The 17,471-nt window shown below is 46.9% G+C and overlaps 1 protein-coding gene across 1 annotated transcript; it reads right to left on the bottom strand.

Annotated features, from left to right (window-relative positions):
* Window positions 1-5,940: 5,940 nt before the first annotated feature.
* On the bottom strand, window positions 5,941-6,776 carry LOC127059342 (T-cell activation Rho GTPase-activating protein-like). The gene is made up of 2 exons (XM_050971882.1): window positions 6,587-6,776; window positions 5,941-6,126 (listed from the first exon to the last, which is right to left on the bottom strand). The coding sequence occupies exons 1-2, from the start codon at window positions 6,686-6,688 to the stop codon at window positions 5,941-5,943; spliced, it is 288 nt and encodes a 95-aa protein (XP_050827839.1). The 5' UTR covers window positions 6,689-6,776.
* Window positions 6,777-17,471: the final 10,695 nt, after the last annotated feature.

Raw genomic sequence — 17,471 nt, 5'->3', positions numbered from 1 at the left:
AAAAGCCAAGCGGTAGAGCTGTTGTTCTTCCTGTTTGTCTCACCTGTGTTCCCATTGCCCTGCTGATTGATGGTGAATCAGCAAGGAGCTGCATATGGAATGGGAGACAGCAGCTGCTCACAGAGATTGACCATGCAAGCCCATCCTGCTGAGAAGTCATGTTTCTTTTACATGACTGCCATCTCTGTTGCTGATAACCATGCAGATTGTGGCTTTAGCAGCCCCTCAGAGACAGCTGCTTCATGAGGATGAGGAGTTCCTCAAAAGTTGCTTAAACATGAAACTACCTTGGGCTTTGTACAGTGCTTTTCTCCAGAAGTGAGTTAGCATATACTGTAAATAAAGTAAATTTATTCTTTAGTTGGAGGACACAAGCCTGGAAGGGATGGAATAAGGAGCTCAGTCCCACAGAACCAGCAACAGGGATTGGGCTTCAGCCCAAAAAAAGGGCTTCAGAACAATTATTCCACCCGCCCAACACTCAACATACATTTATACCACATTGTCTGCACTTCCATAGCAACCGTCTGTACTTCCCAGTAACTTCTTAATGGACCTCAGACTGCTAGTAGGTGTCCAAAAGTCCCAAGTCTGAAGTCACACAGGAAGAATGGAGAGGTCAGGGGCATTGGCACTGCATCCCTGTGGTTGATGGGAAGAGCTCTACTGATTCCTGTGAGTTGCAGCTCCTGACTTAGATTCCCTTTTAGTTTTCCTTCAGCTCATCCAGTCCATTCCCACAGACACTGCTGCAGCCCTGTACTGTCTGCAAGGCTGGGCAGCTCCTGCAGCCCAGGCACGGGGTGTAGGTGTGTTCCCACGGAGCAGTTCATCAGCATTTCTATAGGGACTGCAAGTCACCTGTGACTGGGATGGCAGGAGATCTTGTGTCTTAATAGCATTTGGAGGGCAGCAATATTTTCTTGGAGTGGGGCAGTAGCTGAGAGTCTTTGGAAGAGGAAATCAAATTGCCTAAAGGTACAGAGGTGGTGCCACAGAGGCAGAAGGAAAGAAAAAGAAATTTTTTTTTTTTAAATTTTCCAGGAGAAAGGCTTATCTTTATTCACTGGTATGTCTCCAGACAGTGCTGGAGACATTTACAGGCACATATATAACATTTTCATTCAGTCTGTGTTTTCCACTAACCAGAACTAGACAGTGCCTATCATTTGGGCAGTTATATACATAAAAATACATGAATTTGGATTTGTAATTTTTACATTTTAGTAAATTATATTTTTGCTTCATTTGGTGTGTCAAATCTGCTGGGGACCTCAGGCACAAGCACTGTGCTGTAAGAAGAAGAATGTTGGCAGAGGTGGCTCCCCATGGGAGCCATGGGCCCGTGGGGATCAGGTAAACCCACGCTGGAGCTTTCTCTTCTTCCTTAACCTTTGGCCATATGAGGGTTTTGGCAGGCAGCTTGCAAGGTTGGTCACCCTGGAGTAACCTCACTTCTCCAGCCTCAGGACATTCACTGCCTCTGCTGCCCAGCAGAGAGCCCAGGGCCAGCTGTCACCTGTCAGGCACAACTCCTGTACCCTTCAGTGCCCCCCAGCTCCCTGCCCGTTTGTCAGCTTGTCCCTGCTGCACGAGGCTAACGCTGCTCTGTGCAAATGTTTTGGGGCAAGTGGAAGGAAATGCAGCAGAACCTGCCCAACAACTGATCTGTCTACTAGCAAGATGCCCTCTCTGGGTCAGTGCAGTGCAATTTTATTGGCATAGGAGCCTGTCTGGCTCCTAAGTAAATTCTGTTGCCACTGCTATCTTTAAGTTAGAGCAAACTTAAATAATTCCCACTCAGCCGAAGGAATGTGACTGCCAGGCTGACTGCAGAGTGCAGTCATGTCCTTTCACCAAGAGTCACTTGCAAAAGCTGTCTTGGGAATGGCCATTATAATATTTTTCTTTTAAACTTGGGTACACCTTATCCATGTAAAGAAATATTTTTCATCAAATAAGAATTCCTGGTGCCCATGCTGCTGTTATCATTAAACAAATATTTCATTTAGGGGGTCTGGAAACAGATTTATGAGGTTTTTTTATCAAACACAACCATTACCTGTTGACAAAAGAACACAGATTGCACCATATTTTAGGGTTAAGAGAATTGGCTCTCCTATTCTAATATACTCTGCAAATTTATTGCAAGGTAATTTTTACAGTGTAGTAATATTTTCATGCCACTTTTTCTTAAATACAGATTTTGAGGTGTGGGTATTATTTACAGGCTTGGATGTATTTGTAAATTCTAATGATGTAAAAATGGCAGTCATATAAATGATGCTAGAGGAAAAATATCTACATGTAAGTTTTCACAAAACTTTCCACAAGTGCCCTCCACCCATACTACAGCAGGTAGGGGGTGAAATCCCAAGCAACATTAGCTGAAACACCTTAGGCTAACCTTGTAATCTCTTGACAATTTCCACAACATAAAAATCCAAACAAGCTCTTCACATTCTACTTTAAAAAAAGAAAGTGATATGAAGTGAGGAGCCTATCTTTCTAGATATAACCAAACTTTGCTTTCTTTTCTATACTTGTGAGTTGTTCGTATCACTTCAGGTAGGTGAGGATAGGGATTCTTTGAACACCACTTTTAATGTTATGTGAAGATTAGCAGTGATGTACAAACTTTGGAATTTCTCTTCAGGGTGTTCTTGACCTTTCATGAACCAATATTACTGAATTATTGCAATTGGTATAAATAATTATTTTTTCTTACAACAATTTAAAAATAAAATTAACGTCACAGATAATCTAAATACTACAACCCAACACCCTCTAATTAAATTTTCCAGACAATAAAACCCAAGGTAGAAATGGCAGAAATGAAAATCTTCTAGTTGACAATTGTCCCTAGGATAATTCCTAAAATAAATATTAAAAGTGGCTTGAATCTTTTTGCAAATATCCACAGCAATCCTCCTAGTGATGCTAAGTCTCTTGTAAAGGTACAAGAGGACATCCAGTAATGAATAATCCCTAAAACTGATATTTAATATCCCACTAAAGAAGCTAACATAGTTATAGTTCTCACATGCCACACCTTAATGTCCTTTTTATTTATTTTAAATCAGATAAAATAAGCCATAATAAGACTGATTTATGTGAAGTCATGATAAGAGTGTCCATTCTCATGAAAACAAAACCATTGTAAAGCCCTGGTCCCATTGACTTCAACATCTAAACCAAATTTTCACTGCCAGCCTTTGACTCCCATCTTGTGTGCCACCAGAAGAAACAGAGCAATTGTTCTCAAATACTAGCAAGCAGATGGGGTGAGCATGGAAGGTTCTAGTTTCAGAGAGGTGACATCTATTTGGATACTTTTAGGAATTAATGATAAATGAAACATAGAGCACAGTATGTTGAATTACTGTGACATAAACCCCAGAGTTTACAGAGGAACACCTGTAGAACATGCTAGCCTAATTTTGACCTCACACCATCTGACTGTAGACACTCAGTTTAACACATTCCATTCAAACCTGTTGATCCTCAAACTGACAAGTGGATTTGTTGGTGGTTACATCTCATTTGGTGGTTACTTCTGATTTTTAGCCACCCACAGAGAGGGTGACACCTTCCATGGGAGCTTTTCCATCTAAGCAAGAGCTGCCCTGATTATCACTGAGGAATGCAGGGCCTGCCTTTGAGGTCACATATCTAGGTGGTCCAGTGAGGTCCAGTGGACCCTTTTGAGGGTATGGGGTGTGGATCAAGTCCTTGAATGGTGTCATTCCTGATACTCCACTCTCAGACTGGGATCTACCCTGCTAGGTCAGCACATGTGGCAGACAACATTCTGAAGATCTTTAGGAACAGTAGCCTTTGCTCCATTGCCTGCTGAGGTGCCTGTGTGAGACTGTCAGGGCTGAAGAGGCAGATGTGATGATAGCTTTAGAGATTGTCTCTCTAAAGATCATCCTAATCCTCTGTTGCCCATTTGAAACATTTAGGTCCAAGCCCAACAGTAGAATTTTATTACCATTTCAGTTTTCAGGTTTTTGATTTTTACCTTAAACTATGGAAAACTTTTTTTTTGGTACCTTGCCAGGTTGCATCAGTAAGCCTGACACTGGTCTCCTGGTCACTGCCACAGCTGTAGATTTAGGGAACATCTCTCCCTAAGCCTTGAGAGATCTGGAGAGAAATATTATACAACCCAAAGTGTGTGATAAGCAGGATGGATACGAGAAAGAGCTTTACACTGAATAACCTCTGCATGACAAATGCTGAAGTAATGTCTGCAACATCAACCACCCACGGCCATGGTGCAGACTGTGGGCAATAAATATGTGGGAGTGCAAGCCTGCCTTTGAGGGAAGGCTCTAATCACAGGTAAAGGTGCTTTGCTTAGTGTTATCAGTGACATCTGGTGGCGACAGACAGTAAAGTAATTTCAAATCTTTTTAAAGGTTGTGTAGGAGTTTGAATGGCTCATCCCAAACGAAATATTTTTGACAAAGATGTATTTCCCAAAACGTATTTCTTTCTGACAAAACCAGATGGTGACCATGCTCCATGCCAGGAGCAAACACCAAGCAGATCTGTATATAGCATGGGATCTTTTGGTGGTGGGAAACACTGGAACCAAGGAAGCCACCAAAATATTTAGTGTGCCTGAAAAGCAGTTGATAAATCCCTGTTCTTTGTTACGGATAGCTACATAGAGCCGTGTAAGTGTTCCAGATCTCACAGCCCTTCTGAATCAATGAACATGGCAGCAATTCAGCAGCTGTGGGTGGGGGACCAGTGTCAGCTAAGGCAGGGAGAATCGTGAGTGCTGCTGGGGGTTAAGTGGTGAGTGGGCTGGCCTGAGACACCACACAGCCTCCCACAGCCCCTAAGGGGACTGCCAGGGAGAAGCTGAGCACTTGCCTAAACCATATTTCTGTGTTCCTAGTCCCTTCTTGGGCTGGACACCTTTTGTAGAGGACAGCATTTCTCAGTGATGTGGTTCTGAGCTGAAAGCAGCAGAACCAGTGCACATGGAGACACATCTTCCTTAATTTTGCACTTAACCTCATGGTGTAAATTGAAGACTTTTTTGTTTCCATACCTTCTGTGAGGGGAAGTTCCTTTCTGATTTTGGCCCAGTTTTGCATCAGAAGCTTTGTTCATACAGGAGACTTGTTTTGACAGTGGCTGGGGAGCTGCACCTCTCCTTTTCCTATTTGCATGGCCACATGTACTCCTCTTTCCTCTTGGGTGAAAAATGGAGAGGGTTGTCTCTCCAGAAAAGTACCTTCTCACTCCCTGTGTGCACCTCACTTGCTGCTCTCCTGAATTCACCTCTAAAAAGCAAAACTGCAGGACTTTACTGTGATTTTTAAACTTGACAATTCAGTAAGGTAAGCATTATCCAATAAATGAACAGTGAAATGAAACAAAACCCAAAACTCAAAACACAACTAAAATCATATATGAGACATCTGTGCATGTTGTAATGTCACATTCTCTGTAATGTGTTCTGCTCTTCTGAAAATGGTTCTTGAGAGGACATTTCACACCACAGATTTCTGAAGCCAGCCATTGAAACTTTCAAGTTTCATCTCACCTTGAAGAACAAACAGTTCTTGAAGCAGTTAACTTTGATAAGGCAAGTGCAAAAAAGGACAAAGATAGGATATCAGCTATGCTGAAAATGTGTCTATCTTTTCATAGCCTGTTGCTCCTGAGAAGCAGTGACAAAGTAAAGACCTCTAGATCTGTTAGGTTGGGAGAATGATCCTCTCTTTCAAGCCTGCCGGAAAGGTTCTTGAAATCTCAGCACACCTGTAAAAAAATGTGCTTGAATCAGATGTTTAACATTGGGATTTAGGTCTGGTTTGTGAGTGTTGTAATTTTGAACTTCTGGAAGGCATTCCTGTAGAAAAACACTTCATTAACATATTGAACTCTCAGCAACTCTCTGTGTTTCCACAGATATATTCACATATCAAATTCAATAATGTGGCCCAGCAGCCCAAGTTGGTGACATCCCCAGTCCCTTCTCATACCTGTGGAGCTGTCTGTGTGCTCTGGTGACTCCTCAGCCAAGGCACAGGCAGGGAAGGCAATGTCCCCCTCAAATATTTCCAAGCAGTTGTTTATGAGGAACTCCACCAGCACTGTCACCTGCACACAGAAAACAGCCCATTTCAGTCAAGACAGATTGAAGATTCTTTCCTCACCCTGCCTGCTATCTTTGTAGAAAGGACAGCACAGAGCAGGTGGGCTTCTGCCAAAATCCTGGCTTAAAGCCCAAGGGTGAATCCACCATGGAGGATAAGGCCTGATGCTGCAGACAAATGGATCTGCCCCAATACAGACAAAACACCATCAGCCACAGCTTTGGCCTCGCTGCCCGAGGGCCCAGGGGTGACAATGGCCACAGGTGCCCCTTGCCCTCCGCATGCAAAGTCTGCAGGAGCTGTGCTGTGACTTTTGGGGCTGCAGGGCAGCTGCTGCTTTTGCTCAGCACCCCCAAGGCCCAGGGGTGCTGTTCTGCTCAGCTGCTGCAATGGCAGTGGGATGGATCCCTGTGGATGGCTCTCAATTGCCCCAAGGGAGCGGCCGCTCAGTGAGTTCAGCGCACCTTGTCATTCATCTCCTTCTGCACTTCCAGCGGGAGCGTGCTCTCCGTGCCTGGGCTCAGCATATTTGGGCCAATGCAGATGGCCAGGTTGCTGGAGTCCATCCTGTTGGTCTCAGCATTTTGGCTGATGTGGTGGAGCAGAGAGAGCAAGAGCTTGAGCAAGACGAGGTTTGGCCTCGGCAGCTTGTCAGCCACCCTGCGTGAGCACAAACAAAATGTCACATTAGCTGATGGTGCAGTGGCCTCTGCTTCTTGATTTGAGCAAGTCTCAATTAAACTTGAGCAACACCACTTCCTCCAGAAAGGGGCATGTGTGTGCTCTCTGTATCTTTCAGAAATCCCCATCTGCAGCTGAGTGTGGGGTTAATTATGAGACCTTGAATTACAAGGTCTTGACTGAAGGGCAGCATCGCAGAAGCCCATGTCCTGGAATGGACAGAATGATGCCAAGAGATGTCACCGGAGGCTTCCCTACACCCGTGCTTGTGCTGTGGGGCTTTCAAAGCACTCCCAGTCAGCCCCCACACCTACTGTTCCTGAAGAGCAAAACATGGTGGTTGTCTCCATGTGCCCAACCTCACCCCCAGCAGATGTAGAGGCTCTGTGTCAGTGCCTGTCCCACAGCACTGTGACTGTATTAGCTGAGGCACTGTAGCCTCTGCCCTGTTCCTCTGCAATTCTTTTTTATGGCAGCCACCAGCAGGGTCTGCCCTGGACAAAATGGAGGGCGAGGGTGTTTTCCCATCCTCACCAGTTAGAGGCTCCTGAGAGTGTTACAAAGTATTCAGAGACACATAGATCAAGCAGAACACTGTGAGCCAAAAATTCATGAAGCCAGGGGACAGGAACATGAGAGGGATAGGGATATCCTCTTCAGAAAGCCCATGTGCTGCCACCACTAAGTCCAAAATCAAAAAAGTCATTCAGACCTTCAAGAGGTTTTAGAAAAAGAGACTGTGATGATGTGATCCATCACCCCAGAGCTGAGGACACACAGAAATGCAGGTAGGTGGTTGGATGTAGGTCTTGGCTTACAGAGGGACTGCTGCTCCCCAGCACATGGGTCTGGCACACAGTCCTGACTGCATATGGGACTGCATAGCCAGGCACGGGTGCTGTAGGGTGCCTGGCTGCTGTAGAAATTGTCATCTGCAGGTTCTTTTGAGCATTGAGGAAAATTGCACTCCTGAATATGTCAGCCGGAAGGAAACAGTTTGGACTTTGTGTTTGATAAGAAGTCTGCCTCCTCTGTGGATTTGATAAGAAGCCTTTCACTTTCTCACAGGGCTTCTCCTCCAGTTTGGCTCTGCACTCATCATCGCACGGGGGAGGCCACGGGGGTTTCCAGTTCCTGTTCCGTGCTCGGAGCAGCAGCATCATCCCTTGGGTGAGAGAGCGTGTGCGCGGGGGAGCTGAGAGAGGCCAGAGGGATCGGGCGCTGCAGGCACTAGAGGGCAGGACAGCCCGCGGCAATGCGGATGGAGAAACGGGTGCGAAGACATTAAGGATGTCACCTATTGCGCACTGCACACCTGCACTGGTGACAGCCGTCTGAACTTCCCTCCTTTGCTGAACCCCAATGGTGTCGACCCTTTGGAAAATCTGATCATACGTGATCATACGTGAGGAACCAAAATGTAGGATCACCCTACACTGTCCACAGTATAAGCACAGACTCAGAACAGTTAGGGTTGAAGGGACCTTTAAAGATCATCTAGTCCTATGCCTCTGACAAGTCCACATGTCCTCTACTCAATCCCACAGTTGTGGGTTTCAGGGCTTTTTAACTGCAGCTGCCGAATGTTTCCACACCACGCCTCAGCTTTCAAAAAGTTCAGCAGGGCTGTTTCAGTCTGTCCTTTGAGATTGGAGGAAAAAACACATTATCCTGCATATATTCAAGCATCTTTTTGGATGTCCCAGTAAGTATCCCTTGTCACCTTCTTGCCAGAATTTGGTGGTTTAGCCTTCTGCCACCATTATAAGGTGACTCAGCTGAAGGTGGGAGGAATTGTGTGCCATAGCTCCAGCACACTTTGTGAGAGTGAAGCAGAGGCTTCAGTACACAGATTGGCAGGGTGCTGAATTTCTGGTTTTTTGTTTGTGGTTGTCACAGAAATCTTCCTGCAATACTCATGAAGAAAAAGGATGTGGCTAAATTAAACCACTGAAAACCAGAAGTTGTTCTCGGGAGCAAATCTTTCAAAAAGTTTGTATCCCACATGGTCTGCAAAATAAAATGGGGGAAATTTTCAGAAGAGCTCAAGCTCCTGGGAGCTTTGAAAAATGTGTCCAGGAACATTGTCCATGTGGAAATCTAATCCCTGAGTCCAGTGGAAATGACAGGACACCCCCTTCTTTCTACTGCTTAACTTCTGAAATCAAACACACAGACTCAAACCCCAATTACATCTAGAGCCCACTGTATAAAATCAAATTAAACACTCAACAGCCACCTGAAAAATGCATGCTGTACCTCAAAAAGCACAGATTATCAGGGGCTTGTTACCAAACCCTGTGCAGGGATCTTCCTTGTTCTGTTGGCACACTGCATTAAACTCATTTAGTCTGCAGTCCCAGAGCTGCCACTGGTGATTCATTTCCTCCAGTATCTCTGGCTGCTTTCCCAAGAGCAGAGCTCCCAGCACAGAGCCTTGACACTGCTCCTACCCCAGTCCCCAGCTAAGTAGCTGCCTGCATTAAACACCAACATTTTCTCCTCATGGCAACCTGGAGGGAGAGCTCAGCTAGCATTATGCAATGCACTTGTAGCAGTGTTTCCAGAAGGAATGCATTCCTGCTATCTCACTGCTCAGGATTCACCAGCAACTCCTCTGGTGCTCCTTGGCCTCAAGGGACAAATTCTGCCTCATCCCATGCTGCCTGATGCCAGATTCCTCCAGACCGTGAGACTGCTTTTGCAAGCAGCTCTTGCCAGTCAGGGCTGGAAATATGAAAAGGATGCAGATGTGCCTCTTTTCCAGTGCAGATGTGCCTCTTTTTCTTCAAGATACAGCTCCTGAGCAGTGTTGCAGGACATCCTGACTATATGCAGATCCAAATCATTTGCAGTGCCTGATCTATGTGCAGCAGTCCTGGGTATGATCCATGACACACCTCCACCTAGTTAGCTGACCTGAACAGGAAAGTCCATCTGGAGATGACATGGACTTGGACATAAACACCAGAAGAGTCCTTCAAGAGCAACTGGAGAGCTGAGCAAACCAAGCCAGGCACAGAGGTTGCCTCACCCACACTACAGGGTGCCAGCCACCAGCTCTGCAGGGAACATTTCCCCAGGGGTAAAGTGTTCATGTGGCCCCATGCAAGAGTCAGGTACTCTCCATGCTAAATCTGCTAAATCTCCTTCCAGCAGAGACCTTCTGGGCTGCAGATGTACACCCCTGCCCCAGCACACACATGAAGTAAGATACTCCTTCACTGCATGGTCCCTGCTAAGGGCTCAGCAGATCACACTTCCCAGTCCTCTGATCCAATCCACAGAGCAAACAGCACACAAAGCAGAGGCTGCACCTCTCTTTTAATAGAAGCTCAGGGAAAGCAGGATTATGGTGTTTGTCTTCCCAAGCTACCATTACACGAGCTGAGGCTCTCCTTCCCAGGGTGTAGTTGGACATCTGCCTGCTGATGGGAAGCAGGGAATTAATTCCTCTTTCTGCTTTGGTTGCATGCACAGATTTTGCTTCTTTTATTAAACTGTCTTTGACCCTTGAGGTGTTTTTAACCTTATTTTCTCCCCCTGTCCAGTTGAGGAGGGGGACTGGGAAAGCATCCAGGTGGATGTCTGGGAACCAGCCAAGATCAGCCCACCAGTCCTTTTCCTTGGGCACGAGATAAAGCCAGTTTTGATCCGGTTGTACTGTAGCTGCCGTAGCTGATAATTGGCAGGCTTCTGCATGGCTCGCAGGGCTCGCTTGACTTACAGTGTAACAGAGCCTCGGGCTCAGCAGTGGCTGCTTTCAGCTCCTCTTGCTGCAGTGCTTATCTCTGTGTTTCACCATGCCTGGAAGCATTCTGATAAATGCAGCAGCCCTGCATTGGCACGGGCACTGCTCCTGTGCCAGGAGGGCTGTCCTGTGGAGAGCTGAGGGATTGCACCTCTGTCTTCCCCTCCGGGACTGATGTGCCTGCCTTCCTCTCCAGAGCTCCTCACCACATTCTTATCTAAGCTGCTTGACTAATGTCATCTTCTTGTCATTTGCATAGAAACTACTTTTGGTCTGGTGTTATGGGGAACTAGTTTGCCAGTGAGGTGACAAGCTCTGATCCCTGGGTGCCTGCATGGTGTGTGGGAGAACTTGGTGAGTGCCTGGTGGGGTTATCACATAGCCTGTGATCTTGCACCTCTACAGGCATGTTGAACTGGCACTTGATGGAAGGGTGCCTTGCCTGCTCCAGTGAAATCCAGCAGATCTTGGCACTACACTGGGGCTTTCCTTGTGCTTCTTGAGCCTCCCTTCAGCACCATCAGAAGAACGTGGTCGAGACAGGGATCTAAACCACATGTGGCAACACTTAGCAGTCAAAAAGAATCACTACATGCAGAGGTCAATGGGTCCATACCAGCAATTAGTTCAGGAGCAGGAGGAGGAAGGATCTGATCAGGCAGCTGGTCCTTCAGCAAGAGAAAAAGAGGAGGAAGTGAGAGAAATGACCAGCCCCAAAACTTGGGCAGACTTCAAAATATGTTGAAACATTACAGCCACCAGTCTGGCAAGCAGATTGCTGCCAGTAGCACTGAAGAGGGCATCCAGTATGTGAGACTACTAGCAGTGCTGGAAAGTCCCTACGGTGACCTGGATGACAACCACGTCTCCAAAGATGCAGATGGCCACTGTACATGAGCAGGTGCAGAAGCGTTGTCTGAAATTCACCAGCATTATATACCATCTGCCTGGAGACAATGGACTGACCAAGTCTGAATATTTGAGCTGTGGAGAGAGCATCCCACTAACTCTGACTTTTGCAGGAAACCTGTCTTTCTCCCTGCCCCCACAGGTCAGGGCCTTGGCCATCAGGGGCACCCAGACACACGCTGTGTGCCACTCTGGTTCCTCCTGAACGACCTCACGAGGAAGTGGGATGGTGACCCTCCTCTGAGTTAGGAGCCCATGTACGCAGATTGGCTGGGAAGAGAGATGATAAGGAGGGCCATGCGCGGCTGCTGTCAGTTCAGCTGCTGTTGAGATGGTGGAAGGCAGCCAGCAGTCTCCCTGGTATAGAAGAGGATTAAGAGTGCCTCTCTTGATTTTGGTGAAGGGACTTTTGGTCTGACACTGCAAGGGACTCCAGCCTAGAATAGAGGGTCACTGCCTTTGATCAGAAGGAGAGGGGTGACCAGCTTTACTGGGCTGTGTGAATTTTATGGCTTGGCACACTGGATCCACAGAAGTCTAAAGTATTACTAGACACTGGTACACAGCATACCCTAACTCCATTTTGGCATGTCAGAGAAGAACCCATCTGGATCTCTCGATTGACAGGGAGATCCCAAAAGCTGTACTGGGGGCTGAGGTAAGCTTTACAGAAGACAAATGGCAAAAGTACACTGTTGTGACCAGCTCAGAAGCCCTGTGTATCCTTGGCATAGACTGTCTCAGAAGAGGGTACTTCAATGACCCAAAAAGGCAGTGATGGGCTTTTGATGCAGTTACTATCGATTCAGAGAAGCTGAAACATCTGCTTGCCTTGCCCAGCCTCCTGGAGGATCCTTGTGTCATGGGATTGCTGCATGTCAAAGAACAGCAGGCGGCCATGGCTGCCACGATGGCACACCCTTGGCAATATGCATCACCCAAGGCTCCCAGGCTGCCTTCCATGATTCACCAGCTCCAGAGCCAAGAACTGATCAGGAAGACTCACAAGGTTTTCTTTTAAATCTGCTTTTGTCCCCCTGCCCTGCTCAGGAGGGAAAATGAGAAAGCATCTGGGTGGGCATCTGGCAGCCAGCAAAAGTTAACCCACCACACTCCTGTGCACATACAGACTCACAGGCTGGCACATATGCTCATGTACCTGAACGTACATATGCTCTCCTCTGAGCTGATTCCCTTAGTGACAGCAGGCAGAGGTGACTCAGCTTCAGATGGTGCAAATAAGTGTGAAAGAAACTTCAGGTTGGAGAATTTGCATAAATTCTTTGAAATAATTAATATTGTTAATAAAACCACCACCAACAACAATAACAATAAGACCACTAACAACAATAATATTGCTGCTGTATTGCATAAAGCTTCCAGGAGGGAGAAAAAGCCGTCTTGAGCAAATGTCAGTGAATTGCCATCCCAATCCTAAGGAAAACCCTGGAGCTGGCACAGGTCCTGCACTGTTCAGGTGGTCGGAGCAGTGCTGTTGGGGACACCTGAGGGGAACTGTCAGCACAAGCGATGGCAGCAGAGCCTGGGTCTCAGTACATACAAGACGTGGCAGATGGAGTGCAAAAGCAAACGGGCTGGCGAGCAGCAGGCCCTTTAGTAATGAAGCGTCACAGGAGCTCGAAGACTCCTCTCTGATTTTACTGGGCTGCGTTCCAGAATGCATCTTCACCTTTTTTTTTTCCTAAAGTATTCGCAAATGAAAACCTGCTAAGCTCTTGGATAAGTGTCTCTTTAACTTCTTGGTCTCTTTTGAATTACAAATAGCAGTTTTTTGTTATCTTAATTGGTGAGTGCCTGTTTTAATTAGGCATCCCGGTTAATCTTGATCTGCTAAAACATATGAGGCTTTGTGCAGATCAAAATGGTTTCTTTTTTTAGCATAAGCATCAAAAGAAATATGAATTGTAAGAAATAAGATGACCATGTTTGCATTTCTGATTTCTACCACTGTAGTCTTCAGCTGTCACGTTTAAATTAGCCAATATTTTACATAAGGTCCTGCCCAAGATTTTGTGTGAGCTTAGAAAGATTTTCTTCCCTTTGCAGCAATACAGAAAACATTTCTGATCAAAACAGCAAAGCAATGGTCTTTCTCATTTCTCTGGAGGTCTCTTATTTGTCCAGTTTGAGCTAAAGTAAAATAACAAACATTTGTAAATGCAGAAATCAATCACTGCTGATCATGCTGTCCGGGAACATATTGCAACTTCCTGAAAATCTGGCCTGCATTCATGTCCTGGAGGGCTTAACTGAGCCTTCACAATAGTTGCAGTGATGATGCCAAATCTCATGTAACTTCCCTGTTGATTTTTTGCAGCCTGCCAGAGAATGTCACAGAGCGGACCCAGCAGCTTGAAATGAGGTTTTGTTAATATTTGGTACGAGTGATGTTCTCAGTAATAAAGCTGAAAAAATACAAGAGGAAAAAACCCAAACAAACCCTCCAGAAATCCCTGAATCACACAGAGCCAGGAAAGGGAGGAAAATGCTGGCAGAACTTGGTGGCTGATTGGCAGCAGCTGGCTGTACACAAGCAGAGGCAGAGCTGCTGTCATTCGAAGGAACTTAGTACAGGTATCTGTATCTACCTGTCCTATCAAGGGGTCTGAGTAGTTTTGAAAGGTGCTGTTTTTTTGCTGTTTTGTTTGGGGTTTTTTTCTTTCCTAAGGAGTGCCTTGTGGGCACTCAGGGACATGATAATTCATCCCTCCGCCTCCTCAAGGACAAACTGGAGCTCTTATTAACCAGCCCAGATTTGACAGGATATTTGTCCTACTCATGGGAAAGGGCAGTTCCTATGATTTTTTTTCCTAGTGAAAATACCATAATCCAGACTGCAGGAGCAAGTGTCCCATCTGGAGACAATTCATCATTACTTGAAACAAATCCTGCAAATTTAGCTGCCAAGCAGCACAACTCAGTGAGAACAGGTCACTTGTAAAATACGATGGTTAAGTACAGGCAAATCTGCAGAAGAAATAATCCACTTTGAAGTGATAAAGCTTCCCAGCACTTGGGTCACTTAGATTTCAAGAAGAATAAGGAGAACACTGGGTAGTAGAAAGCCAATCTCAGTTTCTTAAGAGCTTTGTGCCATTCGTCACAGAATTAAAAGGGTGATTCCCCAGACCTGTGACCAGGACAATGAGAATGTCCTAAGACCTAAGTGGACACTAGTACGGATGATGAGAGCATTCCAGAGTCTTTACATCCAAGTCAGTGGTGACACAGACCCCTGTACCTTATGCCACTTGGTCCCATCCCTCATTCCTTCATTCCTGATGGACGCAAATTTCGTCCGCAAGTTGCCCAGCCCTCGTGGTGCTCGCTACGTCTGACGCTCTTGCGGTGTTACATTCATACCTGCCACGCTGCCTAAGGAATAACCCAGGCAGGGAGGGCTTGGCTGTGAAAGGTTGGCTGTGAAGAACCCGTGAAGGGTTTTCTCTTTGTAAGTCACTTTTCACTTCATTTCTCCCTGCGCCCATTGACTTTTGCCTCCCCTTTTCCGGCAAGCCCTGCCCGCGGCCCGTTCGGCATCCCGGCGGACCCCCGGGGTTTGCCGCGGGAGGGAGCGGCTCCTCCCTCGGCGGGGAGGGCCGGGGGCGGCCGGCGCCGGGGTCTCCGCTCACTCGCTCCGGCTCCGCGCCCGAGGCGGACCCGGCCCCGGAGCCGGCGCTGCTCCGGCCGCCTCCCGGCGCGATGCCGGGGCCGCGGGCAGGCGGCGGCAGCGGGGTCCCCGCGCCCGAGGCGGTGAGTGCGGGGCGCGGCGCGGGGGGCGCGGAGCGGGCAGGGCCGGGGCAGCCGCGGGTGTGAGGGGATGCGGCTGCGCTTGTCGCGGGTGACCTGGGCATAGAGATAGCTAGAAATCTGAGCCTGGTCCTGAATCTGGTGACAAGCAAACCCCAAGACTTCCCGCGCACTGGAGATGGGCTCGCAGGGCACTGGGCCGGTGCCGGACTGCTGGGCTCAGAGGGGTTCGTGGTCCCTGCCCCGCAGGGCAGAGCTCTCCTCATCCCGAGAAAGGGGTCACGGGAGCCGGCTGGAGTCAGGGTCAGATGAGCGGAGGTCAGGTCGACGTGCAATTCCTCCCTTCTTGCCAGAAATGGAATTTAAAGAGAGTGCTTGACGATATCACTGCACTGTCAAACTGCTCTGGCACCGTGCTAGGGCAGTAGATTCTTGAAGAACGGAACAAACAAAATAAACATTCACTCAGCCACGAGTAAATGGACGTCGGTTAAAATAAAGCTGGCTGGTTTCTTGGCTATATCTATGTGAGGAGAAGAGTTTAAGATTTTTTTTTTCTGTTGTTGTTGTTGTTGTTTTTCTTCTTTTTCTGGAAAGGTTTAACATCGTTGTAAGAAACATGTTTCACTTTAGTTCATGCTGTGAACGCTGTCCCATAGCACCTGGTAGTGTGGTGTAAGTCCAGGACCAAAGCCTGGTCCCCGGGGGGGTCTCAGCTGCAGCGAACGCTGCTGTCAGCAGGGAGAGAGGCCCCGGCCACCAGCCCATCGATTGCGAGGCCAGAAGGGAACGTTGCATCATTTAGTCTGACCTCAGACAGGAGCGAGGTGCTGGCTGGAAAACAAAAAAGAATTTTGCCGAGGTCTGAATCTCCGCATTGAAAAGTGCCATTTTTTCATGACATTGTCAGCTCTGACATATAGACTTTTCTGCAAAAAATGAGGGGCTCTCTGCATGGTTTCCCTTACACAGAGATGTGTGGATCTTAAGTGGTAGCTTCAGTGCTTCCAAATATAAAAGTTTGTCATTTTACATGACAACTGATCTGGTTTTCCATTGTTCCTCCTGCTCTTCAGAATAAGGGCCGCTAGCAGAAATAGGCTTTTTGTCCAATAAGAAAGAGTTTATATTAAAAAAATAAAGCAAAACAAAAATGAGTGAAGAGGAAAAAAAAAAGAAACAAATAATAGTTACATTTTCTTCAAAGTTGTCTGTAGAAACATTTTAAAAAGAAGAAAGTTTCAGATATGCGTATTTTCCTCTCTCTTCTTCCCATTTCTCTCTTTTTGACCATTCTTTATTCTTCTGTTTCTGGTGAGACAGTAGACAAGAAATAAAAAGAAAAGAGTAGGTGATTGTTTAGCAGAGAATGTTGGGATGTTGGTGGCGCCAAGATCAATTTTTACTTAACTTTATTAAAAAGTAACCTTTCAATATACATTGTAAAACATTGCTATTTTCTTTGGACATAACACAGCCCCAATAATTGCACTTACAGCATGGGCACAGATCCATTTTGCTGCACTTTGACACTTCACTTTGGGTTTTTTGGATCTATTTTGCTTAAGCCTGATGGTGTTTCAGAATAACAGTGGGCTCTGAAAATGGAATAAGACAGTAGCAAAAAAGGCTCTTCACCTTACCTCCCACTTTTTTTGATATTAACAACATCCACAAATCCCTTGCAATGGCACAGGAATGGAGCATCACAAGGAGGGCCAGGCTGTGCTGGGACATGATCCCAAGGGGCAAGGAGGGTGACTCGCTTCCCCAGCCCTGTGCATCCATCAGCCTGGTGCACCATCTGCCACAGACCTGTGGGTCCTCCTGGGAGCTTGAGAAATGTGTATCTGCTGCCGATAGTCATGGATTGCATGCTGTGGCAGGAAAAGGGACGGCAGGGTTTGCGGTTAATGAGGTCCAGTGCAAAGCTGCTTCCCGCAGTAATTTATTATCTTGGAAGGCAGGGGTGTGATGCCAGACAAATAACTGGCCCCGTGGGAGGTCAGGACACCAGGAAGGCAGGATCAGGAGGGTGGGAAGATGAGGGGGAGGAACAAGGTCCCAGAACCACAGCCGCTGTCTCCAGCAGCAGTGCCCAGCAGAACTTGTGGGGGGGATTTGTCACAGCTGGGTCTTGGAGAGCCTTCAGCAAGGCCCCTGCGGAGACTCTAAATCACACTGATTGCACAGTCAATAAAGGAAATCTCATCAGCCCCCATAACCAGGCTGTCAGC

Source organism: Serinus canaria, chromosome 3 (genome assembly GCF_022539315.1).
Source record: "Serinus canaria isolate serCan28SL12 chromosome 3, serCan2020, whole genome shotgun sequence".
Lineage (NCBI taxonomy): Eukaryota > Metazoa > Chordata > Aves > Passeriformes > Fringillidae > Serinus > Serinus canaria.
This window is presented reverse-complemented; position numbering and strand designations above follow the sequence as displayed.